General features: G+C 39.4%; 1 protein-coding gene across 3 annotated transcripts in view; it reads right to left on the bottom strand.

Annotated features, from left to right (window-relative positions):
• The window catches only part of mocs1 (molybdenum cofactor synthesis 1), a 30626-nt gene that overhangs the window by 6962 nt on the left and 9411 nt on the right, over positions 1-14253 (bottom strand). For 2 of the 3 annotated variants that reach the window (XM_088354750.1, XM_088354752.1), the window contains exons 4-8: positions 9923-10087; positions 3832-3893; positions 3079-3190; positions 2384-2496; positions 209-319 (exon numbers count right to left, since the gene is read on the bottom strand). In XM_088354750.1, the coding sequence (XP_088210876.1) occupies positions 209-319; positions 2384-2496; positions 3079-3190; positions 3832-3893; positions 9923-10087 (563 nt within the window). The remainder of the gene's footprint in view (positions 1-208; positions 320-2383; positions 2497-3078; positions 3191-3831; positions 3894-9922; positions 10088-14253) is intronic. The other variant, XM_088354751.1, reaches the window with a different exon arrangement.

Genomic DNA, 14253 nt, shown 5'->3' with positions numbered 1-14253 from the left:
GCTATTACTGCTCTGCGGCTCAAAAAGGTTCCCAACCACTGCTCTAGTATTATAGTATGTGAAAGAGTAGTGTTTGTTCATGGGTATGACTGTGTCTGTACGAGAGTATAGTAGTGCATGTGTGACAGTATGTTAAATGTGAGAGCAAGTATCATTTACTTCTCAAACAGCCTCTCATAGTTGTATATTAATAGTTGTAGTATTTTACCTTAAGGTTGCCATCTGCAGTGATGCGTAATCGGTTGCAAGATCCACAGAAATGGTCTGACATGGAGGTGATGAAGCCCACATGTCCTGCAAAGCCTGGCACCTTGAATGTCTGTTCAACATGCAGTAAAAATGTTAAAGATGATTATTGTGAAAATACTTCCAGACTACAGGCTAACCGAAGGGGAAGTTAGCATTTGTGCATTACTGTTCTAAGATTTTTTGGTTGTTTGATTTAATGCCCAGAATATTCATTTTTACTTATTTTATGTCTTATGGTAAAAACGACCCCGGCGTTGATTTGAACATATGGAGGAAGATAAAGTCTGTCTTCTTCACTTGACTTAATGTTAAATGAGTTAAAATATTTCGATTTAAAAGCTGTTTTACTCAACCAGTATTAACTTTACAGTTACAATCTTGTTTTTCGAGTTGAAGCTTTAAGTAATAGATCAATAGTGTAGAGCAGGGGTCAGGAACCTTTGACCCACAAGCCATATATGGCTCCTTTCATGACTATGTATGGCTTGGAGACAAATTGTTTCCATGCATATACAGTATTCTCCATGTTGTTCCAAATTTGAGTGATATATTGTATATTGTAGTGCACGCAAACCCGAACCAAGACTAAAGTTCATAGCGGTACTATCCAGTATATACAGTGGTACCTCTACTTACGAATGTCTCTACATACGAAAGTTTCAAGTTAAGAAGTACCTGAATGGGAAAATGTTACCTCTAGTTACAAAGGCATTCAGGATACGATGTCAAAAATACAGTACGTTACGTGCCGCTCTTACAAAGTTTCCAGAACGCAAACAGACTGGCTATCGCTTAAAATCTGCCTGGCAATCTGGTGCGCATTCATCATCCCAGCATGCTCTTTTGTCACTGTCACAGTTCAGAGTTTGGATTTCAGAAACAAGGAGGAGAAGGGATTACGGCAAGATCGCAGGGAGGAGGACACAGCCCAAATTAATATTAAAGACATTTTAGCAAAAATACAGTCTTAAAATTTGTGGACAACATTCACTGTGAAAAAGTGTTGACAAGTCTCTCAATATGACGTCTGCCACGTGCGTTTCCGACGGATTGACAAAAGCCGGCAAAAGCTGATGTCATGGATCAGTCTTTCAAGAAAGGCGAAGGCAAAAAGGTGAAATAATATTTTTTAAATTAAGTTAATTCTTTGTTTTTGTTTTTTTACATTATGTGCCTTTTGTTCTATGTTCATTATGGAATAACAAAATGTTAACATGTATTTGTTTCATGTTCTAATGCTCTTTTATGATTTATTAAATGATCATAATGTACTTTGGCGGGTCTTGGAGCGGAGAAGCGCATTTCCATTCAAAAAGCATCTCTACTTACGAAGTTTTCAGGTTACGAAGCTACTCCTAGAACAAATTAAATTAGTAAGTAGAAGTACCAGTGTATAGGACACATTTTTAATCATGGTTTAGAGTCAATGAATTGCACCAAAACAACTCATTTTGGCTGTGTATTGCCAATACATTGTTTATATGGAAGCACATTAAACAATCTGTGTTTACTGTTGCAACAACTTGTGATGAAAATACACATAACAAACTGTAAATACGCCAAAACAGCACACAGAACAATTTGATTGGGTGAGCGGGTGGGAGGAGTGGAGCTATGTAACACAGCACTCAACACAGCGCAAACACTCCTTCCTGTCTCTTGCCCTGCGCCGTCTGCTCGGAAAGTAAATACGGCGGATCCTCGTTTGAAGAATGGAGTGACTTTTTACAAAATAACTGCTTGCACATTGATTTGAAACAATCATTTATGAAAAATATGATGGTCAAAATGAGCCTCAACTATCTTAAGTAATTACGGAGGAAACACATGTTTCAAGCGGTATATTTGTTGATATTTGGGACGCAGGCTATTATCTTATTTCATAAATTTTATCAAATCATCAAATGTAACAAAAGTAAATAAAAAGTGTTGCGGAATAAGCTTTTGTCTGTAGAGCGGGTTTTGTGGTTTACTTGAATTTTGTCTCAAAATATAGGGTGTGGCACTTCCCCAAAATAGAATACAAATATTTTGCTTTTATGGCTTTTTGAGTATAAATGGGTTCTCGATTTCTGCTGTAGATGTTTATTTGACAACACAATAAGAGGATTGAGATCATTTTTGGAACACAAACCTTTGCTGTGTCTGAGTGTCCATTTTGAAGCGTTTGCAAGTCGGGCCACTGCTGCCTGATACAATCCAACATTTCCTGATAGCTCACCATCTTTTTAAAGTTCCATTTGTTGCCTGACACACAAGAAGACACACATCTGGGGTTATTGTTGGAATGGCACATCCAAAACACATATTGTATTAAACACCCTGAACTACTTTTTAAGTGATTAATCTAACTATCTATCTATATACCGAAGTCATATCCCCTTAGTGGGAGGTGGCTAGAGTCAAGAGCACATTCATTCCACTTTGCTCTTCCAAACCTGACACCGAACATTAAGACCACAGCTCAACAAGGGGTGAGTTGCCGTGCCAGGCAACCCTTATTCAGCGGTGAGGCCTGACTTCACACACTGGTTAAGCCCCTCCGTATCATATGCGTTGATATCAGTCATTCTGAACTATCCTTCCCTATTTTCATCTATTCTCAACACACATTCTAACATTTATTATATTGACCAACTTCATATCCGGCGCATGATTCATTCCATCCATCTAACCATATTTGGGTTTTCCTCTTTAAAGAGTTAGTTGAATATTTTTATGAGAAATTTTCCTGTGGAAAACCCTATTTGGCCAGACCTAACCCAAACCCTTGTTACGGCGGTCCCCTAGTAAATTGTGTTTGAGACCTCTGGTGTAAAGTCTACTAACCATCGAATGGCATATACTCGATGAAACGCACTTCCAGGGGCTTCTTCTCTGTCAGAGCCACAAAATCCAGCAGTTCGTCTTCATTGAGGCCTCGCATGACTACGCAGTTGATCTACAACAAATAATATGATGATAAAATGCAACCTTATAATTAAAACGAGAAAACATAAAGTGCATTCATTTACATCTTTCAGGAAGCCCAAAACACTTCCCACAATGCCTTTCTCTTCATTCAGTTCAGAATCTCGTGTGCTTCCTAAAAACTTTGCAAGTCGGCGATACAATAAAGACCGGTTCAATGTCTGACAATATTCTCGCAGCCTGGCCCAATGATAACATCAACAATTTGGTACAGTGAATAAGAATACTGTGATGATATAAAACTCATGTGTAGGGTGTATCTGTTGTGACCTAGTGGATAGGATCCGTAGTGCTCCCTGCTGCAATCTGGGTTGGATTCTTGTTGCATTGAATCATATGCAATAGTGATCAGTGATATATTCTGATTGACCGCAAAAAAAAAACGGTACTACTTTATTTTTTTATTTTCATGCAACCTTAGCCCTTACTGTAGTTTTAATTCCCTTTGCCTTATATATGAAAAAATGTCACAAAAGAGTATTTTTTTCAAAGTGCGCCTTATTATCCAGTGCATTTTAAAGTGCGGAAAATACTGTATTTTCAGATTATTATCACTATTTTTTCACTTGATCTCTCAGAATCCATCCGATACAATAAGAGGCTTCAAGATACCTTGACTGGGTTGTAGCCCATTTCGATTGCCTTGTCAATGCCTTCTATGACCTTGTGGAACCCTGTGAAGAAGAATGAGGCAGTTTAAATGTTTTGGTAAGTTTTGTACATGTGTTACTATTCCAGCTCATCTGAACCTTGCTCTGCACTGAGTTAACCTAGTTAACCTTTCAATGATTAAACAAGGGAGCCTTTTATTCCCCAAAGGTGGCTTTGTCCATTAGCCATAACTTTCTCTCTTCTCCTTTTTTCCTAATCTCTTTCACTCCATCTGTGCATTCCTCAGCAACTTCTACAGCTCCATCGTGGAGAGCATCCTGACCAGCTGCATCATTGTTTGGTACGGCAGTATCACAGCCATGGTCCGCAAACGCCTGCAGAGAGTGGTTAAAAACGCTCAGAGGATCACCAGGACTCCACTGCCCCTTCTGCAGAGCATATACCACCGCAGAGTCCACAGGAAGGCTGCCTCCATCATTCAGGACCCCACCCACCCACAACACGGACTGTTTACACTCTTACCCTCAGGACGGAGGTACAGGAGTGTGAAATGCAAGATAACCCATATAAAGAACTCTTTTTACCCCTCTGCTATCAGAGTCTTAAACGGCTGCTGATCGAACAATACATCACAGACACGGTCAGCACACTACAATCACTTTCAACTGTGTTCTATCTTATTTTTATCTTGTTACCTTAACTCATCTTGAGCTAATCTTGTATTTTCATCTTTTGATGTTCGAAATATTATTTCATGTATACATGTATATAGTATCTTAGATTTATTATGCTGGCAACTGTCCGGACAGCAAAGTAGGAATTTCATTGTGCAGCGAATTGTGGTTCTGTACTGTGCATATGACAATAAACACTTTGAATCTTGAATCCATACGCCCACAACTGGGCCTGCTGTCACTTTGTCTCCTCAAAGTGAGACAGATCCACGTCAGCCAGTCAAGGCTTATATGGTGTAGACCAGTGTTTTAGCAACCAGTGAGCAAGGGGACAATAGTGTGCCGTGAGACTTTTCTAGTGTGATCACTTGAAAAAAATGTGCTATGTCCCATACAATACCAAGACCAAAACTTCCCCCTTTGTATATACGGGTGTATGTAGATATATATCTTTTAATGAAACAAATAACTATAAAATAAATCAAAGTAAAAAGCTTGCACATAATTTTCCTGATTGTAATTATTATTTTCTTGTTTTACTAAAAAAATAAAAATAAAATCAGAGTAAAACTTTTTCTTATTCCACTGGCAGATACAGTATGTCACAAAAGTTAGTATACCCCTCACATTTCTGCAAATATTTCATTATAATGTTTTATGGAACATCTGACAAAAAGTAGTATGTCAACAAAGGCCATGGTTTATTGGAAAGATGTCCTCTGGACTGATGAGACAAGATTGATAAATTTGTTTCAGATGGTATATTGCATGTGTGGCGGCAACCAGGTGAGGGGTACAAACATGTTTTTGTCGTGCCTAAAATCAAGCATGGTGTTGGGAATGTCATGGTTTGGGGCTGCATGAGTGCAACTGGAATTGGGGGGAGATGCATTTCATTAAGGGAAACACAAACTCAGGAAAGTACGGTGGAATACTGGAGTACAAAATGATCCCTTCCCACCAGAAACTGGGTCGCAGGGCAATGTTTCAGCCTGACAATAACTTCAAATACGCTTTAAAGATGACCAAGGCCATTCTAAAGGGGCTTAGGGTAAAATGGATGGCCTGAACAAGCATGTCTCCAGATCTAAATCCAACAGAACATCTTTGTGGCATCCTCAAGTGGAAGGATCTTAAATATCCCTCAGCTTAGTCATGTTGTCATGGAGGAGTGTAAGACCATTCCAGTGGCAATTTGTGAGGCTCTGGTAAAATCCATGGCCAGGAGGATTAAAAAGGTTCTGCAAATTCATTGTGGCACACTAAATATTAAACTTTAGTTAACTTACTTAAGGATGCACTCACTTTTGTTTCCAGTGGTTTAGCTCCTATGACTATATTTAGAGTTATTTGAAGGAAAAAATAATTTACACTGCTATATAAGCTTTACACAGACTACCTTTTAATGTGTCAATGTTGTTTCATTGTTGTTCAATTAAACATTATGTTGAAATCTCTGCAGAAATGTGAGGGGTGTTCTCACTTTTGTGACATATTGTAGCTTTTGCTCATTCAAAGTCGTATTATAATTGTTTTTTTTAGGAAACCAAGAGCCCAAACCCTTAAAAAACATGTTAAAAATATTTCAACCTATTAACCAAATTGAATAAGCTGTATTACACCCTGACGAATGGGGACTGAAAAATAAATTACTGTACTGTTAATTTAAAACTCATAAGCCGCGGCTAAATGAAGCCCGCCACATAATTTTTCGTGGCCTGCGAAATTCTTAAATATGAAAGCATCTAAAAATTAATGGGTTTAAAGGCAGATTTGACCAAAAAATTTAATTTACCACAATGCCTGACCACTACAATACTCACGATACTGCTCAGCATCACTACACAGTGGTGTTTCAATATAAATACCAATGATTGGAATTGAGAAAGACCTTTTCCAAGAAATATCCAAGAAGATTTCAACATATTTAGTTTATATCTTATATATTTGTATGAACATTTTTTCAATGCTATTGCTGCTTGTTACTTAATGATTATTAAATTCAGTTATTTTCCATGGAGAAGTAGTAACATTTATTTACAAACCATTCGAGTATAATTAGATACATTAATAACTTACATTAATCCTCTGAGGACACCTACTACACCTATGTGGGCCTCTGTTAAAATGAGTTTGGCACCCCAGATTTAGGCAATATGCAGATCATTTAAGTTTTAAAGGGACAGGGTGTGATAACTGTAGCTGTATTGGGTCATGCAACCAAATATGAGTGTTTAAAAAGCAAAAGGAAAAATATAAAGTACGGAGACTAAAAGTGACTAAAGCGCACCATTTTACTTCTCATTTTTTTGCCCAGCCTTTTTATGGGTTTTTGTAGCAGCAAATGTTGGACAATTCCGTTAGCTCCCTTTAGGTGAGGCTTATGTTATGTCACCTAAATGCAAATTTATTGACCTACATGTAATATTAAAAACATGTTTGCATGATAGTTCTTGACTTTTTCTTGAAAGAGACATCTCCTGGATGCAACTGGGACGCATCATCAGTGATGTAGTAGCAAATTCATTGAGTGTTTCCAGTTTCGCAACATCAGACACTCTCGCCCAGGTGACCCACGCCTCAACTTGCGTAGCAGCCCACGGATCTGCCTTTTTGAGCCAAAGCCACCTGGTGGTTTTTGTCTGCAGCTTCACTAGCGGATTTAATGGCTTTCTTATTGGCTGCCCCTGTCACACCCAACCGTCTGGATTTTGCAGTAGGATCGTCCAGCAAAACCCCTGCAACCGACCTCTATTGGTTCAAAGAAAACTTTCCAGCCCCTGCCCCAATCCACCATCTCTTGGTACTTTGCACGTTTTCTTTCATTGGCTTCCTCAATGCGCTCTTCCCACTGTGAGTTCCAGCGTGACCATGTTTTGAAGCCTCAGAGATGATTATCATGTCTGGTCGGAGTGATGTTGCTGATATGTGCTGGGGGAACCTTAGTTGTTTCCCAAGGTCGACGTGCAATCAGGGGGAATGTGGAGGAGTCCTGTGGTTGTCTGTGCACAAGCCCTAGGTTTTTCTCCTGCCTTAATGAAATTGACTGTCTTGTTCGGGGGCTGATAGTATTTGCCCGTGTTGATTGCAAGGACGATGCTCTCAGTAACTGCTTTCAGAACCTGGTCATGGCGCCAGCGATAGCAACCATCAACCAGAGCCTTTGGGCAGCTGCTGAGGAGGTGTTCCAAGGAGCCTCTTCCAAAGCAAAGGGGGCAGGAGGGTGTCACGCTCTTTCCCCACACATGAAGGTTCACTGGGCTTGGTAGGACATCTTAAACTGCCTGCACAATGAACCGGACTACGGAAACGGTGTAAATCTGCTTGAATGATGTTTGACCAAGTCACTTTGAGCTGTAATGTGTTCTTCCACTTTGTCCATGCTTCCAGCTTCTAGAGTCCGACTGCCTTGCTCACCCGCTCTTCCTTCACACCTGCTCAGAGCTCTTCCTGGTAAAGATGGTGTTCCTCCTTCCCTCTGGCCTGACTCACTTTTGTCTTTGGAAAGAAGCCCAGACCTGCTCTCCCCAATGCCAGGACCCAACCAGTGTCTTCTGCCTCAGTGTCTTCCTTTTGAGCTCTCCACTTCCTTCTGGTTGTCACTTCAACCCCAGCTGATAACCCCTATACTCAAGAGCCTCTCTAGTAGGTGCCACCTTGAACTCCACAGTGAGCCCGCTGAAGGATAGCTGGACGATGTTGCTTGTCCTGTACAAAGCAGCGCTGGTAAGGCTGTGGGGAAGTCCCAGCCACTTCCGGAGAAAGCCACTGATCGCCCTTTCGAGGATCTCCACAGTTGATGGCGGTATTGATCGAAAACCTGAACTTATCCACCAACTTCCCCCTCTTCAGAACTATGGATCTTGACTTAGAGGGCTTAAAGCTCATCCTCGCCCATGTGATGAGTCTCTCCAAACCTTGCAGAACCATCTGCTCCCAGGGACAGATGTTGTTGTGATGGTAAGGTCATCCATATATGCGTTTGTGGGAGGCTGGCTAACACCTGATCTGGATATTGGCCCTCTGCATACCACTTCTGCACCTTTGACTACCATGTTACAAGGGTAACTGAGATGCTACAACCCCTTATTATGCCTTTTCCCAAGGTGATGCCAGTCTGATGTTACTGACCCGGAAGTGAATTTAAGCCTGAAGTTGTCATAATAATCCAGGAGGAGGTGCTTGATCTTGATGGGAACGAGGTGGAGTGATTTTTTTTTAATACAGCTAGGAGCTAAATGATAATCAATGTCCCTTAAAAAAAAACATAAAACCTATGCCGGAATTAATATTTTTTAAACATTTTTGACATAAGGTGTGCCTCGAGATTTTTTTAATGAAAAAAGTGTGCCGTGGTTCAAGAAAGGTTGAAAGACACTGGTCAGGGCTTGTACACCTTTTTATGGCCAAATTCAAGCACTTTTCACGCTTTTTAAGAGCCAATTTTTCCAGTACCTTCAAAGGCTGATCAAAAGAATGTTTTTTTTTGTTTAGTTTGATGACTAAAATAAAGTAGCTATCTTGATTCTAGAACATATTTTATGCGATCTTGAGCTGTTCATATCTATGATCTACAATCATTTGTGTCAGTGAGCTTCTATAAATTGACATGAATTCTGCCATTATGCTTCAGCAATGTATACGCAGCTTGGCTATGTCGCACTTGTTTACAAACACGGAAAGGGCACTATAGGTGTTGGGTATTAATGGAGTTCAATGCGGAAGACAAAAAAGAAAGGAAGTACTGTATGCATAAAAACAGAAAAATGAGCTGAATTTGGCCTTATTTTATTGACCTTGATTGCCCCCAAGCAGACTGCATTCAATCTTTTAATTGACTAGTGATCCTTTACTTTTTTGGTTTACTTATTTTATTTTAAATTTTTTGCGTTTTTTTCAGAGGATCTGTGTCTAAATTGGTGAAAATAGTGAATTGTTGTGCATTTTATCATGTATTTATAACACCGATGAGTTAATATTTTCTATTTACATTGTTTTGATTCGCATTTTCACGCATTTTGTGGTGTTCGATTTCAAATCTGCAAAAAAAGTTTGCATTTTACAAAACCATTTTTGTAGATCTGTGAAAATTTATATTTATATTTCAAGTGTTTTTTACACAGATCCCCTGTAAAACATGTGAAATGACTAATTACTTAATAATTTGGAACAATTTCAAGTATTTTCAATTGCTTCTCCCAAAATGTAAGCATTTTCCTGTCCTTAAAAACACAACATTAAAATTCGAGCATTTCCAAAGATTTCGAACACCTGTACAAACCCTGACACTCAGCTAGCTTACCCTAAGCTCTGAACGTTGAAAACGAACAAGAAGTCACACTTAAGTGTTTCCAATTGTATCTTTTATGCTTCCGTATTCTTACGCTTGACCTTTACTGTTATGCAAAACTTCCTACCTTTTCGCCTGACAATGAACTCGAATTTAGCAGGTACAAGTGAATCCAAACTGATATTGATCAAGTCTAGACCCACATCTTTGAGTTGAGGCAGTAGTCCGGCCAAATTCATGCCATTTGTTGTCACCGCCATTGTTTTCAGACCTTCCAGCTTTCGCAATTCAGCTACAAAGAAGCAGACAGAAAAAAATTGAAATTTAAAACGACCAAAAAGGACCGTGACCATAGGGAATGAGTAATGGAAACTTTAATTTCCTTCACTGGATGGTGAAAACTGCAACAATACAGTGCATTAAGACAATGTGCCGATATGTCCACGAAAATAAAGTACATAAACTTTACATTAGATAGATAGATAGATAGATAGATAGATAGATAGATAGATAGATAGATAGATAGATAGATAGATAGATAGATAGATAGATAGATAGATAGATAGATAGATAGATAGATAGATAGATAGATACTTTATTCATCCCCGTAGGGAAATTCACACTTCCAGCAGTCTACCCTATTGTTTATTAACAGATGAACATGATGCCCTAGGGGTGCTTGTAGCGAAGTGGATGACGTCACGCCAGTCCAAAATTTCGACATCCCTGCGGCAGATGGAAAACTTTTCTTTGTGAAAATCCAGGGATACACCACCTCGTGTAGTAGTCCAAATTACAACAAAATATAGTCGTTTAGACTTAAGTCAAGTCATGTTTATTTGTATAGCGCTTAATCAGAATAAGTCCCAAAGGGCTGCACAGACCACAGACTATTACAGACTATTATTACACCATCCAAGTCAAGTCCAGTCAAATTTATTTATATGGCCCTTAATCAAAAAATGTTTCAAAGGACTGCACAGGTTACAATTACACCATCCCCTGATCTTAAACCAAGATAAGGGCAAGGAAAAACTCAAAACCTCAACATGACGAAAATGAAGATACCTTGTGAAGGGACCGGACCGCATATGAGGTTCTTATATTATGTAAATTAAAAAAAAAAATGTCAATGAAGGGCAGCATGGTGGCACAGTGGCTAGCATGTGTGCAGCACAGTTCTGAGGACATGGGATCGAACCTCCTCCTGTGGAGTTTGCATGTTCTCCCTGTGCTTGGGTGGGTTTCATCCGGGCACTCCGGTTTCCTCCCACATTCCAAAAAAAAACATTTTAATAGGAAAGATGAATACTGGTCTACTAGTGATCCCAAGAGCCAAGAAGCAATCCGCAGGTTCAAGAGTGTTCTCCATTCGGGCCCCGGTGCTGTGGAGTGCTCTTCCCCGTGAGATTCGATCTGCATCCTCAGTGGACCTGTTTAAATCTAGGCTTAAAACACACTTCTATTCTATAGCACATGAATAACCTAAATTGTCTCATCTCTCATCTCATTAGCTGTACCGCTTATCCTTATTAGGGTCGCGAGGGGGCTGGAGCCCATCCCAGCCATCTCCGGGCAGTGGACACCCTGAACTGGTTGCCAGCCAATCGCAGGGCACACGGGGACAGACAACTCACTCGCCCAGTCACACCTAGGGACAATTTGGACTGGCCAATTCACCTGAAATGCTTTGGAATGTGGGAGGAAACCGGAGTTCCCGGAGGAAACCCACGCAAGCACGGGGAGAACATACAAACTCCGCACAGTAAGGCCGGTAGTTGGACCTAAATTGTATGTTGACAATATTTGTGTATTATTTTTATGTATTTTTATTTTTTGTGTATTATTAGTTATTGCAACATCCATTGCAGCCTGGTCATCCTTGAAAGGTTTTTGAGTTTTTCCTTGCCCTCATGTAGGTTTTTAGATCAGGGGATGGTGTAATGATAGTCGTGGTTTGTAATAATCTGTGGTGTGTGCAGCCCTTTGAGAATCTTTGTGATTAAGGGCTATACAAATGAAGGGACTTAACTTGACTTTACAACATTCGCTAATTAGATTTTGTACTGAGATATTTAACTGATGCAAGTCTACCAGAGCTCCACTAGAGGGTGCACTTGTACCTCACTGCACAAACACGTCTCCCGTTAAAAAAATCGTATTTTCTTGGTTGTAAACATCTTAATATAACAGGTGATCGAATGATTATATGCCTAAATGCTCAAAATAGGATCCCCCAAAAGTATATAGACTACAATTTTGAAGTTTGGGGTCGCCAAGACAATTTTGTGTTTTCCATGAAAAGTCACACTTATCTTTATCAAATGAGTTGCAAAATAAAAAGAAAGTGTAGTCACGACATTTATAAGGTTAGAATTAAAGATTTTAATTTGAAAGAGAAAATGTAACCCTTCAAACTTTGTTTCAGTCAAGGAATGCCCCATTTACTGCAATTACAGTGTTGAAGACATTTGGTATTCTAGTTGTTATTTAGGGGTGGGCGAGAGAGAAAGATAGAGAAAAATACGAGAAAAAGAGAAAGTGAGAGAGAGAGAAAGTGAGAGAGAGAGAGAGTGAGAGAGAGGGAGACAGACAGACGGACAGACAGACACTCTTACCTTTGAGAAAAGACCAAAACCGTCCATATCCTCCAACCGGTTTAAGAAGAGAATTCAATTTACATTGGGTACGTCTTGGATTGTGATTTGTGCCAATTTTGCAGGAACATTAAAGTGGTCAAGGAATCCGATTCATCAATTAATCGGAAAAATAATCGGATGATTCATCGATTATAAAAATAATTGTTGGTTGCAGCCCTTGACTTTGTCAGAGAAAGGTCTATTTTATAGCTTCTCTAACCAGCTAAACCAGGGGTCGGGAACCTATGGCTCGCGAGCCATATATGGCTCTTTCTATGAGTATCTGTGGCTCTGAGACCAATTTGATTGCGTGCAAAATTTCTCCATCTTGTTCAAAACCGGAGTTGTCTATCCTATTCAGATACACGTAAAGCCAAACCAAAGCTAAAGTCAACGGTTACACTTCGCAGTATATATATAGGGCACGTTTTTCACTACAATTTACAGTCAAGGTGTCATACAAAAAAAGGGGGAAAAAACTCGTTTTGGCTGTACAACGCTAAAGAATCCTTTATTTAAAAGTTCACTATATAATCTGTGTTCAGTGTTCAGATACTTTATGATGAATCCATAGAACTGTAAATACGCCAAAACACCAGAAGAGAACTTAGTCATTTGATTGGGTGAGTGGGAGGGATGGGTGGAGCTATGCAAAAAGTACATGCATTCCCTCCCATCTCTCGCCAAAGGTAAGCACATCAGGCTCCCTATTCTCAGAATGTTGTGACGTTTTTACAAAATAAATGCTTGCATCTGGTTTTGAAACCAATATGTATGATAAAAAAGGGTCAAAAGGAGTTTAACCGATCTTGAGTCATTGCAAGAAAGAGACAAGTTTAAAGTGGTATGTTTGTTGATTTTGGGACAGGGGCTCTGGCATTATTCTCTTTTCATAATTTTTGTCAAAAATAAATGTGCTGAAGATTAAGCTTTTGTCTGGGGCGCGGGTTTAGCAATTTAGTAAATTTGTCTCATAATATATGGTGTGGCTCTTTCTCAAAATAAAATTAATATTTTTTGCTTTTATGGCTCTTTGAGTCAAAAAGGTTCCCGACCCCTGAGCTAAACTGTTTTCAGGTACGCTAACATCATTGCAACAGGTCTCATAAATCATCAATTACTCTTCCAATGCAATTAGCAAACACAGTGTAATTTACAACACTGGAGTGCTGTTTCCTGAAAATGGGCTTCTATAAACCTATGTTGCTTTTTCAAAATTTAGCCTAATGTTATTCGTTGAAAAAAACAGTGCTTTTCCCTCCAATAAATGACATTTCTATGTGACCCCAAACTTTTGAACAGTAGTCTATATTATTGAGATATAGAGGTGCTACATACCTCACTCTATGTATTTATTCTCATAACAAATTAAATATTTTTTTATCAAAACTGACCGACATTTTGTTGTTGTGGTTATCATTAAAAGAATGTAGGCAGTGACGTAATCGCTTTAGTTATCAGTGTCCTTTGCTACACTTTAGCAGAGAGAATCAGAGTGCTACACAATTCTTTGAGTTTGACATGAATGGTCTTCATTGACACACAAACACGGCTGACTAAATAGATGATCTGCTTCTAGTTGTCCTTACATGCTCCATTTCCTCTATGGGCATTCCTAGTTAAACCAGTTACGTTTTGATGTCTGATACTCGTGTCTACAAACCCATAATCACACTTGTGAATCAGACAATTGAAATACTGTACATTGAGACTAATCCAGGCGTGTCAAATATGCAACCGGCCAGCCGGATCAGGCAGCGCATAGACAACTCCGAGAAGCGCACGAGATAAATAAGCTTAGGTTTTTGATAGGTCCAGT

This window comes from Urocampus carinirostris, chromosome 15 (assembly GCF_059441175.1).
Source record: "Urocampus carinirostris isolate Australia breed hairy pipefish chromosome 15, RoL_Ucar_1.0, whole genome shotgun sequence".
Taxonomy (NCBI): domain Eukaryota; kingdom Metazoa; phylum Chordata; class Actinopteri; order Syngnathiformes; family Syngnathidae; genus Urocampus; species Urocampus carinirostris.
This window is presented reverse-complemented; position numbering and strand designations above follow the sequence as displayed.